Source organism: Micromys minutus, assembly GCF_963924665.1.
Source record: "Micromys minutus genome assembly, chromosome: 10".
In the NCBI taxonomy this organism is placed as follows: domain Eukaryota; kingdom Metazoa; phylum Chordata; class Mammalia; order Rodentia; family Muridae; genus Micromys; species Micromys minutus.
The window spans coordinates 34736846-34752471 of NC_137979.1; the positions used below are offsets into that span (position 1 = coordinate 34736846).

A 15626-nucleotide genomic window follows, 5' to 3' on the forward strand; every position below is an offset into this window, starting at 1 on the left:
AACCAAACACAGGTCATCTGCAAGAGCAGCTTGATAACTCAGATTATCAGACTTGGTGGCAAGTGCCTTTACCAACAGAGTCATTTTACCAGTTCTCCTTTCTAATTGCTTTTAAAGATTTATTTTATGTGTCTTAGTGTTTTACCTGCATGTATTTATGTAAACTAACTGTGTGCCCTTTGCTCATGGAGATCAGAGAGGGTGTCAGGTATGATACAGATGGATGTGACCCACTGCTTGGGTGCTGGAAACCAAAGCTTCAAGTGCTTGTAACCACTAAGCCATCTCACCTGTCCTTCCCTTTTAACTTAATAATTATCCACTAGGCTTATAGTTGTTTAATTTGTATTCTCTATATAGTATTTTTACATGCTATCTGTAATATTTCCATATTCGTTAATAAAAGATAAAGACTCTCCTTCCCCTCCCTCAATATTATCTCTTTTGTTTTACATTTTTAGATGACTCTCACTATGCATCCTTGGCTGTCCTAGAATTCCTTGTGTAGCTAGACTGGCCTCAAACTCACAAAGATCTACCTGCCTCTTCCTCCCAGGTACTAAGTTTAAAGGTGTGTGCCATCACCTGGCCTCAATGTAATTTTAACACCATTATCACACCTTAAAAACAAACAAACAAGAAAACTTGACACAATAAATAAATATTTATTCTCAATTATTCATCAGTCTCCAAAACCCCTAGATGTGGATTTTCATAGATGGTTTAGTGGGACAGGGTCCATATAGAATTCATATATCTGTGGTCATCTTAAGAGTCCCTCAGGAACTTAATTTTTCATATAAGGGTTGAAAACATATTAGAAGAATCCCCTTAGATTGTTCCCATGAACAAATGAGAAGGGAAACCGCAGTAGCAGCTAGTCACCTCACCTGACTTGCACAAGGAAAACCCAACGGGGGGGGGGGGGGGATCTAGGAAAATCTAATTACTGTAATCTTAATATAATCTTAATTACCATAATCTATTTTATTGTAAAGTCAGATAAATGTATAATATAATTATCACTTAAATACAATTTGCTCTGTCACATTAACTATATAGTGAACATCCCTACAACATTCCAAAGACATGGGAAATATCAACAGTGCCCTACCCTAAAATTCAACTCAAAGTTACTTCATCAATGATAATTTTTCATTGCCTACTCAAAATGTTGCACTGCGCAAAATCTCATTCACAGCTTATGCTTTTTCAAATTATGGCTCACAGTTATTTAATACACACCTCTCATTGGTAGCACTCTAAATGCCCTTCTTATTTTGAAAGCTCAGGATAAGCAAACAAACAGAGCTTTCCGTCACTACTTTGCATTCTATTCTGACTTCTGGGTAATGCTGCCATGTTCCATTTCTAGTTGAGCTGAAGGTTCTCTGGGGTAGAGGTCTACACTAGGGCAGATTAACAAAGCAGATTCATCTGAGTCAGGAGCCTGTTGTACACAGCACAAGGAACCTGCTCTGAGAGCTGCGACCACAGGCTTAGGCAGAACCTTTGTATACTGTCAGCAGATTGCTATGGATATAAACACAACCCACACTAAGGGTAAAGATCATATGACTGATAATTATGCCTCGGAGACAAAATTAAAGAGATTCAATGGGAGAAACTACTATAGAAGCAGCTTTAATGAACAGAAAAATCATATCTAAGTTACCTTCCCATGGCCACCTGATCATTTGGATCCAAAGAGCTGGTTTTCCGCTCAATGAGTTCTCGAAGGAGCTAAGAAAAAAGGAAAGCAACTGAGTTATTATCATCTTCCTGTGGCAACTAGCTTAAAAGGGCACAAAAAAATTCTGAACGGCATAATTTACCACTTTTAAACTACAATCAATACGAATATCCATTAATCCTTTTGTATTTATATAGTTTTCAAAAGTAGCTACCACAATAGCTGTACTGTAATGACTTATGGTGCTAGTTTCTTTCAAATGCATCAGAATGTACAATTCTCTTTTCATTGTTTTATGGCCACTTTTCGTCTTTAAAAGGTCAGATGGGAAGGGCTGTGAACAGCTTCCAAACAACAGGATAATAGTGCACAGTTAACTTCAGAACTATAACCCCTGCAATCAGGTCTTCCCTGAGTGAGAGCCTTGACTGCCAATCATGAAGAGTGCTGACTTATCCTCTTACCTTCTTCCACAGTTGTACTCTGCCATGTGGTGCTATCAACTGATTTAACCAGACACGACACAAACATCACATCCCACAAAGTTCTAAGGAACCAAAGGAGGTCATTTGTGTTCACTTATTGCCTAATGGAGTGGGCTTCCATCTTCTGGGTTAACTCCATGGGGCTCGCTTGTTATTCTCCCATTCTCCTCTTAATTCTGACACTCCACTGCATCCAATGAAATCTTGATCTATACCTTTTACACACTTAGAAGTTTGCATAGGACTTAGTGTCCTCTGTATAAAGGTTTCATGAAATTTAACAGGAAAGGAGAAGAGAACTTTAACTTGCAATAATAAAATTATGTGCAGAGAAATGACAACAGAAATTAAGTTTCCAGACATCTGAGAGAAATCTAAAATAAATTAGTTCCTACTAATCAGCCATTCATTTTAAAGCTATACACGTTTGGCTTTAAAATTTGTTTCTTCACAAAAATCAAGCAATTATTTTGTAGGTAAGGCATGTGTTTATATAGATATTTCACTAAATTAAATAGCTGAAGCCTGTGGGGGGAGGGATGAAGAAGAGATAAAAATATGAAAGTAGTTTACTTTCTAATTTTCATTTATGTGTATAAGTAGGCACTGAAGAAGTAAAATTTATAAGAACATCCACTTCCATAAGATGCAGCGTTACATAGGAAAGGATATCTCAATCACAATTAAAAACCCTACTGTGAAGTTTTCTCATTTGCTTATTTTGGGCATTATTACCACAGCAATTACGGTTAAAAATGCAGGGACCAGAGGCCACCGGTTCATTATCACTAAAAAACAGCAAGCAATTTCTCTACCCACCCCCCCACCCCCGTTTATCTGATTGATTCCTAACATCTTTCTGGCAGCCAATCTATCAGTTTATCTCTCCCGCTTCATCACAGTCACTCCTGGCAGCTGAATACAAGATCCAAATCCAGTGCTCCACAGACACAAGACATAGTAAACCTGTGTAACACAGCTGCCTGAGGGCTGAGCACAAATGGGCTCTGCTTCCTAGTCAGTGTTCTGTGAGAACCAAGGTGGGCGAAAGGGTGAGGGAGGTGTTAATAATAAATTTTATTATATTTTTAATGAAGAGAAAAAAAAAATGAAACAACTGAATTTTACTGCCCTACCTTGTTCTAGCCATACAAGAGATTACAACCACCATTCCTGGTTTTTTAATCACCACTGATCCCTTGAGCCTGGATCACTGGGGAGCAAGCGCTCATGGAAGACTCCTCCAGCTTAACAGGCATGGCTTCATCTGGAAGAAAGTACCCATCACAAGCCTTGACAAAGACTGGGAATCAGAGCCACACAACTGGAGCCACCACCCCTCAAATACCAAGGTGATGCTGTGTCTGCTTTTAAACATCCTGTGGATTTTTACACATCCAGTACATGTTTGTGTACTTTGTGCACTGGCCCCTTACAAGGGAAGTGCCCTTCCACTTTCTTGACGGTATTGTTTATAGCAGTTAAGCAGTTAATTTTGATATAATCTATTCTTTTCTCTATTTGTGCTTTTAATGTTGTATATAGGAAACCACTATGTAACCCAAGGTCATGGAGATTTACTACTATAAGTTACTCTAAGAATTTTCCAATGTATGTGATGCATTTTCAGTTAACCATGTATGGGGAAAGCAGAAGTCCATCTTTATTCTTGCACACATGGAATCCTATTGTGTTATTTGTTGAAAAGACTATTCTTTTCTCCAGTCAACGATCTTAGCATTCCTTCAAAAGGCCAAGCCATTTTAAAAGAACTTGGTTTTTTGGTCACTTCCCTGACTTTCTAAATTTGTGATCCAGAGTTACTGAGTTCCAATTCTCAGGCTTTTAAAGTCCAAACACAGAGCCTAGAGAAAATGCTAGGACAACCCTTTCTGAAGGCAGGATTACCAACTCCTTCCTTAGTTACACAGGGATGGTTGTATTCCTGTGTGTGTGTTGACTTTCCCACAATAAGGTACAAAAGCAGGGCCTGTAATCCCAGTAAACATGAGAATGAAGAGTTTAGGCTACTCTCCCTTATACAACCCTGGATTATACAGATTGTCTCCAAAAAAAAAAAAAAAAAAAAAAAAAAAAAGGTTTGTTTACCCTTCCTTCTGTTCACTCCAGAAAGAATTTTCCCTGCTCTGTCTCCTACTTAACCACCAATGGTCTGTTTTTGGCTCCCTAGTCTTTCAAATTAACCATAAAGTGAATGTGATGGCAGTGCACACCTTTAATTCCAGTACTCAAGAGATAAAGGCAGGTGGATCTCTGAGTTTGGGGCCAGCCTGGTCTACAGAGCAAAATTCCAGGACAACTAAGTCTATACAGTGAGACCCTGCTTCAAAGATGATAGATAAAGATGGATGGATAGAAAGAGTAAACCAAATTAATCCTAAAAGAAGACACCTGTGATTTTCCCATTTTTTTCCAACAGAATATTTTAAATAATTGTAAATTTCACACAATGTATCCCTCCCCCATAACACTCACTTCCCATGCCTCCCAGGTCCACCCTACCATCCTTGTACCCTCCTTCAAAAAAAAAAAAAAAAAAAAAAAAAAAAGCCAAAAAAACCAAACAAACAAACAAAAACAAACAACCAATCAATCAAACAAACCCCCCACTAAGTCCAATTTGTGTTGCTCATATACTCATTAGAGCATGGTCAAACTTCAAGTGGCCAGGCCCCCATAGATAACTGAATTCAGCAAACCACTACCACCACCACCAAAGCCACCAACAGTGAAGAGCTATACACTTCAGCATCCCTGTCACAATTTTTAAGGACTATTTCAATGGCTTCCTGTCTAGACCATTACTTTGAGGTTGAGTGAAGCTGTCACAAAATTCTTCAATGTCTCTTATTCTCAACTACAAGTCTGCAGTCATTAATACCACTACAAAAGAGGCATCACTGCCCAACTGCCAGTAGCAGGAAAAAACAGACACCAACATGGCCTCCAGCTGCAAAGTGAGTCATGGAAGTCTTTCATGGAGGTCCAATCTAGAAAATGAACTGTTCTCCATCTCCTCCAGTGCTCAGAGCTGGGCAGCATGTTGGGGGGCAGCGCCTGCATCCTTACTCTGCGATGATGTGCTCCCGTGGCAGCTTCCACTGTTCCTGCCTCTCCACCTCTCTCCACTGCTCCAGTCCACCATCTTTTTCACTTCTCTACCCCATATTTATTCATTGAAGTAGCACTGCAAACTACACACAGAGAGAGACACAGCTTTTCAGACAAATACTATAAGTCATTGGTCCAGTTCAAGGTTTCTCATTTCTGAAGCACCATAAATCACTGAAACTCATCTGAGATTTCCTGATGTTGACCAGAATCAGGGTGATCTTGCACTGGGCAGGGTGCCCAGGAGGATTCCCAAGAACTCAAAGCTATTACACACCTCTCTGCCCTCGGTGTTGGCTGTTCTGCTGGCTCACCATTACGAGCACAGCATTTGTAGTCCATGGGCAGCACCGTGTCCACAAGTTCCACCCCCCAACTCCTGCAGCAATGGCGGGACCAGCCCTTCTCAACTTCAACATGTTCCACCACCATGTGTCTCTGTTCTGCCACCTTTTCTTCCAATTCCATGAGACCACTTTTTAAAAAGCATCTTCCCATAAGATCTTTTTACATAATTTTTCAGTTTTCAAGAGATAGTGTGGGCTCTGTAGACTCCTCAGCCACCAAGTCTTCCCTTAGAGACTCTCAAATCCTGTCATTGTGATTTTTACTTGCTTGAGGCTTATAAAAAATAGATTTGCATATATCATAACTTCAAACTGTTGGAAAGAAGTTGCTGAACACAGTGTAAGTTCAACATAAGATGATTCTCTTCCCACAGGGTCCACTTGTTCCTCAACTAACTACTGCTTGATAGTCCTTCTTCTTGTTAAACCTATTCTACCTTGTTCCTTCTTCAATTTCCCCAAACCATTAATAAACCCTACAGTAAGCATTTTTATTGTTTATATCATCTTCTTTACCTCTACCAGCTTCTTGAGGACAGGCAATACAGTTATTCAAATTCTTACATATATCCCTGCAAGAATGATGCCACCCACACAATTATTACTTAATTTATTTTTTGAGCCAAAACAGCCACCTTAGAAACAAGTATAAAAAGTTTTCAGCTTTTATGGGAGAAAAGTAGAGTATTATGAGGAAATTAATAAAGAGTAGAATGGAAAGAAAACAGAATGAGTAGATAGATAAATTCTAAGAAACATTTACTTCTGAAATTACAAATGACTCGCCTTTGGTTGCTAGGGCAGAGTATGTACAGCTAGAAGCCGTGGGTAAGTCTACCTAAGCCCCTCCTAGTCTGGGTTTTTAGAAACTCAGCTACTTTCCTACCTTTGACTCAGCTGTGTTATGCCTAGACTGTGATTTGGAAGGATGACAAGCTTAAATACCAAAGGAAGTGGCAATGTTTTCAAAGGTCATAATATTTCACTAAGCTTGGCCAGATGGCATACAATTTATTAGTCAAAAGAATGAATTTTCTCATCAGAACCCATACACTTCTTTATACAATATACAGTATCGCAGTGCCCAATTATTTACTAAAATTGTAAGAAAATCACTATCAGCATCAGGTCCTAATGTATGAACACAGGAATCTGAATGTTAGGGAACTTGGTGCAAATTTGTTTTTTCCTTTCTTCTTACCACAAATAAAAAATAATTTAATAAGAATTAAGTATACCATTAAACCACTCTTTCCAATCTTTGCTTTTTTTTTTTTTTTTTTTTCTCTCCTAAATGTGAGGAGGGGGGTCCCTATGGACCAGAGCTCAAGTGTTAACTATTTCTGGGCACTTAGAAATATTTCCTTTAATAGTATCATATAATCTATCATTTGTGTTGAACAAATAGTCCCACCAGGCTGGAGAACTTATGGCTAAGAAACTGGAAGGCGAGAACTAATCTGTATTCTGTGATTATGTTTTGTAAGGACTAAGAGCCTGGCAGAAACAAACTCTTCTCACACCCCGCCTTTAGCATTCAGATGCCAATAATTCTTCAGCCCCACATGGATCAATACTCTATTGACTTTGCCATCTTTTCAGCATCCTCTCCTTTAGTGCTCACCTTCTTTATTAGGTAGATAGATAATGATCCCATGGTTCCTCAGGACAATCACTCCTGTATACTCTCCTACAGGCTGTACCTTTGTTATACAGATCCGCAACTTCTTACTAGAGATAGAATCTTGGAATTCAGAAATTTTTAAATTTTAGCAAGGAAGAAAACAAAGTGCATATGCTGGGCAGCACCAAAGTCAAATACATGTGCATTCCTGGGTCTGTGTGACCTCACTCCATCTGATCTTTTCTCATTCCATCCATTTACCTCAAAGTTTCATAATTACATTTTTCTTCAGAGCTGAATAGTATTCCACAGTGTACATGCACCACATTTTCCTTTTCCACTCATCGGTGAATGGACATTTATGCTTTTTGTGTCCTAGCTATACGAGGAGAGCAGCCATGAACATGGCTGAGTCACTCCTTATCTGTGGAGTAGAATGCCGAGGAGTGCAGTATTTGTGTCTTATGGTAGGTTTGTTTTTAATTTTCTGAGGATTCTCCATACCGATTTCCAGGGTTGCTGAACCAATTTACAATCCTGCCACCAGTGAATGAGGGAGTAGGATAAAAGACTACAGATTTAGAATCACTCTGACAAGTCCTGCATCATAGCAAGCTTACCACACAAACAAACACTGAACTGTTGCGAACTTTTTCATTCCAGAATTACAGAGAAGATCCTTTGTCTATTTCCTTTGGCAGGCACTAACCTTATTAAATCCTAGTGTCTGAACTCAATCAACTTCACATAGTTACAAAAGAAACATGAGCCCCAGTGTCCTGAGCCCTAACTCTAGAGTCTTCTGGAACTTAGTTTTCCTAGTCCCTTAGAGATAAAACAGAACATTCAATTGAGAACTTACATGTATTCTGAGTGTTTTTTTTTCTTTAATCAAGAAAAGATGTTAAATGTTAATTGTTTTTAATATGCTCTATTGGCAGAATGTGTCATATTAATTTACTTAATTTTTTAAATTCAATCAGGCTTGAATAGATCGGCTAAATATCACATGGTCATAGTATAATCTCTCTCCAGCATGTTTAGAGATTGAGCTTTTGAACTTTTGATTTTACAGAATAAAGAATCAAATCCTGGGCCTTGCACATGGTAGGCAGGGTCTTTATCACTGAACCACACAATCATACCCAAGTTTGCTGGCTTTTATATCTATATGCATAAGAAATACTGGTCTGTTTTCTTCGTTTGAAATGCTCTATCTGCTACTGGTGTTAAAATAACACTGGACTTCTTCCTCCTAATGACTTTTCTTTAACCTGCATCAGTGTTGGCTCTTTTACCTTGAAAAAAAATTACATTTAACCTATTGTGTGTGGATCTGCACATGTGTGGGGAGATGGGTACAGGTCAGAGAACAACAACATATAGGAACTGGTTCTCTCCTTCTACCATGTGGTTCCAAGGACAGAATCCAGGTTTTCAGACTTGGCAACAAGTGCCTTCACTTGCTGGGACATCTTACTGGCCCTAAATTTGCACACTTGTGCACACACATGCCACGGCACACTAGTGAAAGCAATTCTCTGTTTCCACCTTTATGTAGCATTCTAATTTCACTCTGCTGTTATGATCAACACTCTGATCAAAATCGAGTTAGAGAAGAAAGGGTCAATGGATCTTATGCTGCCAGTTGACAGTTCAAAGTCAGGGCAAGAACTCAGGCGGGAGCCGGATGCAGGAACCATGGAGGAACACTGCTTGCTGGCTCATTCTCTAGCCCATACTTAGCTAACTTTTTAATACAGCCAGGACCAACTGTCTAGGGATGGTGCCACCCAAGTGGGTTGAGCATTTCTTCTATCAATTAGTGATCAAGACAATCTGGAGCTACATAGTGAGTTCAAGACTAGCCAGAGTTACTTTGCAAAAGCTTGTTTCAAAAATCAGAACAAGGAACTAGAAAGATCACTTATTGGTTAGGAGCGCCTACTATTGTTGCAGAGGACTACAGGCTCCATGCTGTGTGGTAGCTCCTTCGTGCCTCAGAGCCTGTGCACTGGCTTCCCACTCCCTACAACACTCACCATGCAGACACATTCTCCGTGTCCTTCTATTCTGCAGCAGTTTCCATGATAATGACCTCAAGCTAGTGACCAGATGCTGTGGTGACACCATACTCGATGCTGACAATAATGGCAATATCTACAGAGACAGCATATAAGCTACCATGTATCTCAAATAAAATTCTTATACATATGACACAAAATAATTAAGATTGTCAGAATTTAACTGGACATTGCAAATTAGTTTTTAAAAATCATATTACTATGTTCCCAGAACCCAAAATGGTTAGTTCTCTGCTTTATCTTCAGCCATAATGTCAATTTTTAAATTTATTTACATGTATGCTTTCTCACTAAAACCACCACTACTACCTATGCACAATAAATTTCATTAGACTTTTAAGAAACACTATCCAGATCTCAAATACAAACATCTAAAAATAAAATTTAATACAAGACAGCTATTATAAAAGGAATCTATTTCCTAGTATTGGCAGGAGTAAGAAATTCACATCAAATTTCCTAACTTGTTAATAACCATTAACTGGGCCACTGGGAAGTTACATGGCAACAGAGAGAACACTGTACTGCCATTAACTTCAGCGATGGCTTGAGACACTGCTTAGTCTCACTTCCATTTAAATGCATACAATTAAAGCCTCTACATCAACTGTCCATATTAATCACCCACTGAGTTAATTAAAGAAAACCATCTTGTCAAACAGCCTGCCGCTTCTCTACTTCTTTCTCAACATGATCAACTTTTAATAGTTTACCAGATTAGTAATTACATGTTTATGGCATTATCAAATATCTTGAATACAGATGTCTAGCATGTAGCAAGGTTAGTACCAGACATGTCCTGAATAGAAATAAAAGGAGAAATTTAACCCATCAAAGTGGTCAGCAAAAAAGAAAAGCCTGCTATGCCTTTTTCTAGGCACACCTGGCAAGATTCAAAGTGGCAAGACAAACCAGATCAAAGCAAAACAAAGCTGGAAGCAACATATAAAATCCTAATGAACCCTTAGGAATGCAGACATTGACCTGTCAACATCTAAGTTCAATTCAGGCTTTCTGAACAAAACAATTGCTGAGGTGACAAGAAACTAGTGAGAGGTCTGGGATATGAAAAGCCCAGTCACTTTACATTGCTTACTGTTAAGGGCAATCATATCACACCAGCTCTTATGAGGATTAAATAAAGATGTCTGTTAGCTACCTGTCTACTTAGTTTAAGTGGCTGGTACATAACCAGTATTCAGAGAATATCTGCTCCTAAAACCATAAGAATTTGAGTTTACCAAGAAAAATCTACCTGGGCTTTTAAAAAGCAAACAAACAAACAAAAACAAGTAGTGGTAATACAGGTAACCCATCTTTTTAAAACATGTCACAAAGTAGTACATAGGCTCATGAAAATGAAAAATAGGTACTTAAGACATTACTGAAGGACCATGCTTCACGCTCAATTGATGTTTTGTGAAATTGTCTTTAGGGATGAGCTTTAGACGGAATGCAAACCAATTCCATTCAAAAGTGAGAACATACACTGCTTTTTTGCAGAAGACTAAAGGCCTTTCATAAAGTCCCCACTGCCAGCTCTATCATGCCTTCAGTAATCCAGCTTCCACACAAACTAGTATCAAAACTACAAAGTTAATTTTTTCATTAGAATTGTTAAGTAACAGGAGTTCAATAAATCATTTGCCTTCTAAAGAAAAAATACTTTCTAACAACATAATATTTCTTCCCGTCCCAAAGAAACAAAGCTTATTTATTTACAAACTGAAAACCATAAAGCTATAATTTCTTATGGCTAAAGAATAAAATACTTAAGAAATAAGGGCACATAGAAAGAACAAAATTTGGTCTAGGCACACTAGAGATTGAGACTAATGTTGCCATTTGCTGTGTGATTTTTTTTTTTAAAGGGCGTTACTTAAGTTTTCAAACTTTTTAAGTCTTTCAGCTCTAAAACTGCTAAGCCTGGAAGCTGGCAAGGTGGCTAAGTGGGTGATGGTACTTGCCACCAAGCCCAAAAACCTGAGTTCACGTGCACAAACATATACTCACCCACCTAAGTATGTGCATACTCACCTCACACACATACAAATAAATGTAATAAAATTTTTTTTTAAAGGATTAGGCTGGCAAGATGGCCCAGGGAGTAAAGGTGTATGCTACCAAGGCAAGCCTAATGATCAAAATTTTATCCCAAAGGGGATGAGGGAAGGAAGAGAGAACTGACTCCTGCCCTCCGACCTCCACATGTGCACCATGCATATAAACTCACACCACAGCTGCACACACATACAAAACAGAGAAACATGACGGAAATTTAAATCATAGGGTTAAATTGTAATTGAAACACTGGAGAGGCTGAGGAAGAAGCCTAAGAGGTCTAGGCCAGCCTGGGCGACACAGTGAGACTATGCCTAAAAAAAATAAATAAATGAAAGAGCCAGTGAAATGGCTCTGTGTTAGGTAAGGGCACTTGATGTTTAAGGGGTTTAGGAGGTGCACTTTTGCTAGAGGAAGTACATCACTGTGGGAGGACTTTGAAAATATATAGCCTTGCAGTATTTCCAGTTTGCTCTGTTCCATGCTTGCAGCTCAGGATGTGATCTCTCGGGTTCCTGCTGTCAGCAGTGCTGACATGCCTCCTTGGTATAAAGGACAATTCCTCTGGAAAGAGAAACTCAAATTAACTCTCTCTTCTATAAGTTGCTTTCAGTCAGAGTGTTCTACCACGGCAAAACCAAAATATAATTAATACAAATAGAATAATTTGAAAAAGTCATTTAGAAAAATAAATAATTAAGCCAGAATGGTGGAACACACCTTTAATCCTAGCACTCTGAGGTTGGAAAGATGGCTCAGCAGTTAAGAGCACTGACTGCTTTTCCAAAGGTCTCGAGTTCAATTCCCAGCAACCACATGGTGGCTCACAACCATCTGTAATGAGATCTGATGCCCTCTTCTGGTGTGTCTGAAGTCAGGTACAGTGTGCTCACATACATAAAATAAATAAAACTTAAAAAAAAAAAATCCTAGCACTCTGAAGGAAGAGAAAAGAAAATTTTTATCAATTCTAGGCCAACCTGGTCTACATAATGAACTCAGGACAGGCAGGACAAACTACATAGAGAAACCCAGTCTCAATGGATGGATGGATGGATGGATGGATGGATGAGATTTATGATGATATCCCTTAGTTCCATTATTTTTGTATGTATAAAATATACATACATGTATAAAATATACACACACCTGTACTATTACTAAATAAAGTAGGCACACTTTTAAAGTTCAAGGACCATTAAAAAACAAAGAATGAGAGTAAAACTGAATGTGTGTGAGCAGGTGGGGGCCTCTGACCCTACACATCATTCTCAGCAGTTAGGCCATTTACACAGCCTCATAATACCTGAATTAACCAAGTAAGCCTTTAAATCCTTACAATGGAACATTAAAATTCAATGTGGCTATAATCTCTTCCTTACAAAACATGGACCCAAAGAGTTTAGCCTCAAGTATGTTAAAAAGGTGTGTGTGTGTGAAATGTATTATATTCACCATCTACCTCATCCACGTGACCATATTTTAAAAAGACAAAAGAGGAAAAAAAAATAAAAGAAACTCACAGGCCTATTGTAACACATAGTACCCACTCTGAATGCAACACTTAGCTCAGGCTCACTACCCTGACAAATAAGGAAAGCACTTTATGAAGCCAATTTAATTGGGAGGTGACAGAAAACATACAGCCATTTTCTTTAGCCTTATCATTGAATTGGCTTCAGTTCCAATCTCTGGCAAATCCCACTCAACAGAAGAAATTAACCAGGTCAGCAGAACAGGTGCTACGCTGTGTCTGTCAAGGGCCTGGCATCACCACAATTACTTGCACACAATGAAGCAGTAATCTTTACAGATCATCTCTTCCAAGCGGCATATTGGGGAGGGGGAGGAAAGCTGAAGGGAGGAGATGGGGGAGGAAAGGGGCAGTGAGCAGAAGAGGGCTAAAAAGCAATGGGAAAAGGCAAGAAAAGAAAATGAATGTGCAGCTGCCTTGCAGCTCAGCAGATGTCAGGACGTGATGTACGAGGCTAGGATAAGCTGTCGTAGCCTGCTGCCAAGGAGTGGTAAGTGATTAAAGCTTGCACAGTTCTAAGCACCATATTTAGAATCTGTGGGGTTTCAAGACTTGCACCCGTGCCTCACTGTGCCACCAGATGTTGGCAACTGGTCCAGTTCCTACTGAGTGTGCATGGATGGCAGCAGTTGGTACAGAAGCAAAGCAATCTGGAATGCTTCCGGAGACGCTGTACATTAACAAGTGTCACCCATCATTCACCTTTACAGAAGGCTGAAACAACTCCAATTTGCTGCCACTTCCCTCTTGGGAAACAGCCAAGATAAAGTTGTGCCTGGCAGCCCCATTTGTTTCACTCAGGTGTTTCAGCTGCCTTACTGACCTCTATTTAGTTTAAGTTTTAATTTAGATTAACCTCGGCACCCCAATTAACCAGCAAGGGGAAAAGCTAAGATGTGACTAGTCATAACTCTGAAATCAGAATTTATTGAAGTTAAAATTATTAATTGGGATAAAGGACCAATCAAGTAATGATATTTCTTAAACAGGCCTTTGGAATCTAAATAAATAAATAAATAAATAAATAATAAAAAGAAGACAAAGAAATAAGGAAGGAAAAATGTTCAAGGCTCCATGGTCTTGCCAGTGGAGGCTTCTCTGCAGCGATTTCAGCTTTACCTTCTTCAGTCTATTTAACTCACAATGCACTTTTATTCCAGCAATGAACACTTCAATTAATGAGAACTACAACATTCTTGATTGTCTCCCATGATCCCACACAATTAGATAGCATTAATATCCGGTGTCAAGTACATCCTTAGACTCTCCAGAACATTCCCTGTCCTTCAGACAAATGGGTTTAAGAAGAGGAGAAAGAGAAAATAATCAAGACCCCTGACTGGAGCAGCCGAGGCCAATACTCTATCCTCTACCCTTAATATACTTGTTACACTTATTTATGGCAGTAATTGTATCAAATATTGAAAAAAGATGGGTCTGGAGGGCTGGCTCAGCAGGATAAAATCATTCACTGCTTTTGCACAGACTGAGGTCTGGTTCCCAGCACCTGCATCAGGCAGCCCACAATCACCCACCTGTAACTCTAGCTCCAGAGGATTCAACACCCTCTTCTAAACACGAGGACTGCATGCACACTGTGAGTGTACACATATACACACAAATCAACATTTTAAATAAAAATATTGAAACAAGTCTCTCTTTCCACCGAAAATCAGAGGCATTCCCAACACAGACAGATCACCTATTCTTATCTTGCCATAATTTTCCTAAGAGGTTTCTCCAGTACAATTAAAACTTTTCTGACTAAATCTTCCAACAAGTTGTTGCAAATTCTCTGGGAAAAACTAACTTAAAATTTGAGAGTAATGTCTTATTTTGATAAGCAATAGCTCAACAAAAACCAGTGCAACATCAGTAAGCAGCATCCTCAATTCTCCATTGGACAAGAAAGCACATTTCATTAATATAACTTATCAAGAGATTCAGAAATAGTTACTGTAGCCTTTAAAATATCTCAAATGTCTAACCCATCTAAGCAAGCACTAGGGTTATTAAAAGGAGTGACATGCAAGCAAATAATGTCAGAAAGAACTGGGAGAGCTCTCCTGAGAGACCAGAACTACCAGGCTGAGAACAGGAGGCACATGCAGGCTCTCACTCAGCACATGGAAAGTAAAGAATTGCAAGTTCAAGGCTAATCTTAATGACACAGTGAGATGCCGCCCCCAAAACACCAACAACGAGAAGATAAAAACTTGAGGATTCGATCATGTCAACTTTTACTGATGATCTCTTTAAACTGTTAGACAGAAAGATGAGAAAACCAACAGTAGCTTACATTTTTAATGCACAACTAAACTAACTTAAACACACACCAAAAAATTAAAGGTACTAAGAGGTGGCTCAGTGGTTAGCAGCATTTACTGCTCTTGCAAAGAACGACGGTGTTCCCAGCACCCACCTGGAGGTTCACAACCATTCATAACTCCAGTTCTAAGGGACCTAATAGTTTCTTCTGGCCTCCTTGGGCACAAAGCACGGTCATGGTACACATACATACAAACTGGAAAATAAAAATAAGTTAATCTTTTATTTTTTTAACAAGTCACATTAGAAAGACTAAATTAGGTTATAGAAACAGAAATATAACTCAAGAACTCTAGGATCTTGACTGTTGCCTAGCATGTACAAAGCTCTGGGTCTCA

At 39.0% G+C, this 15626-nt stretch overlaps 1 protein-coding gene across 2 annotated transcripts in view; it reads right to left on the reverse strand.

Annotated features, from left to right (window-relative positions):
- AATF (apoptosis antagonizing transcription factor) overlaps positions 1–15626 on the reverse strand; it is an 81646-nt gene that overhangs the window by 25578 nt on the left and 40442 nt on the right. For both annotated transcript variants that reach the window (XM_080924489.1, XM_080924490.1), the window contains exon 10: positions 1676–1743. In XM_080924489.1, coding sequence (XP_080780615.1) covers positions 1676–1743 — 68 coding nt within the window. The remainder of the gene's footprint in view (positions 1–1675; positions 1744–15626) is intronic.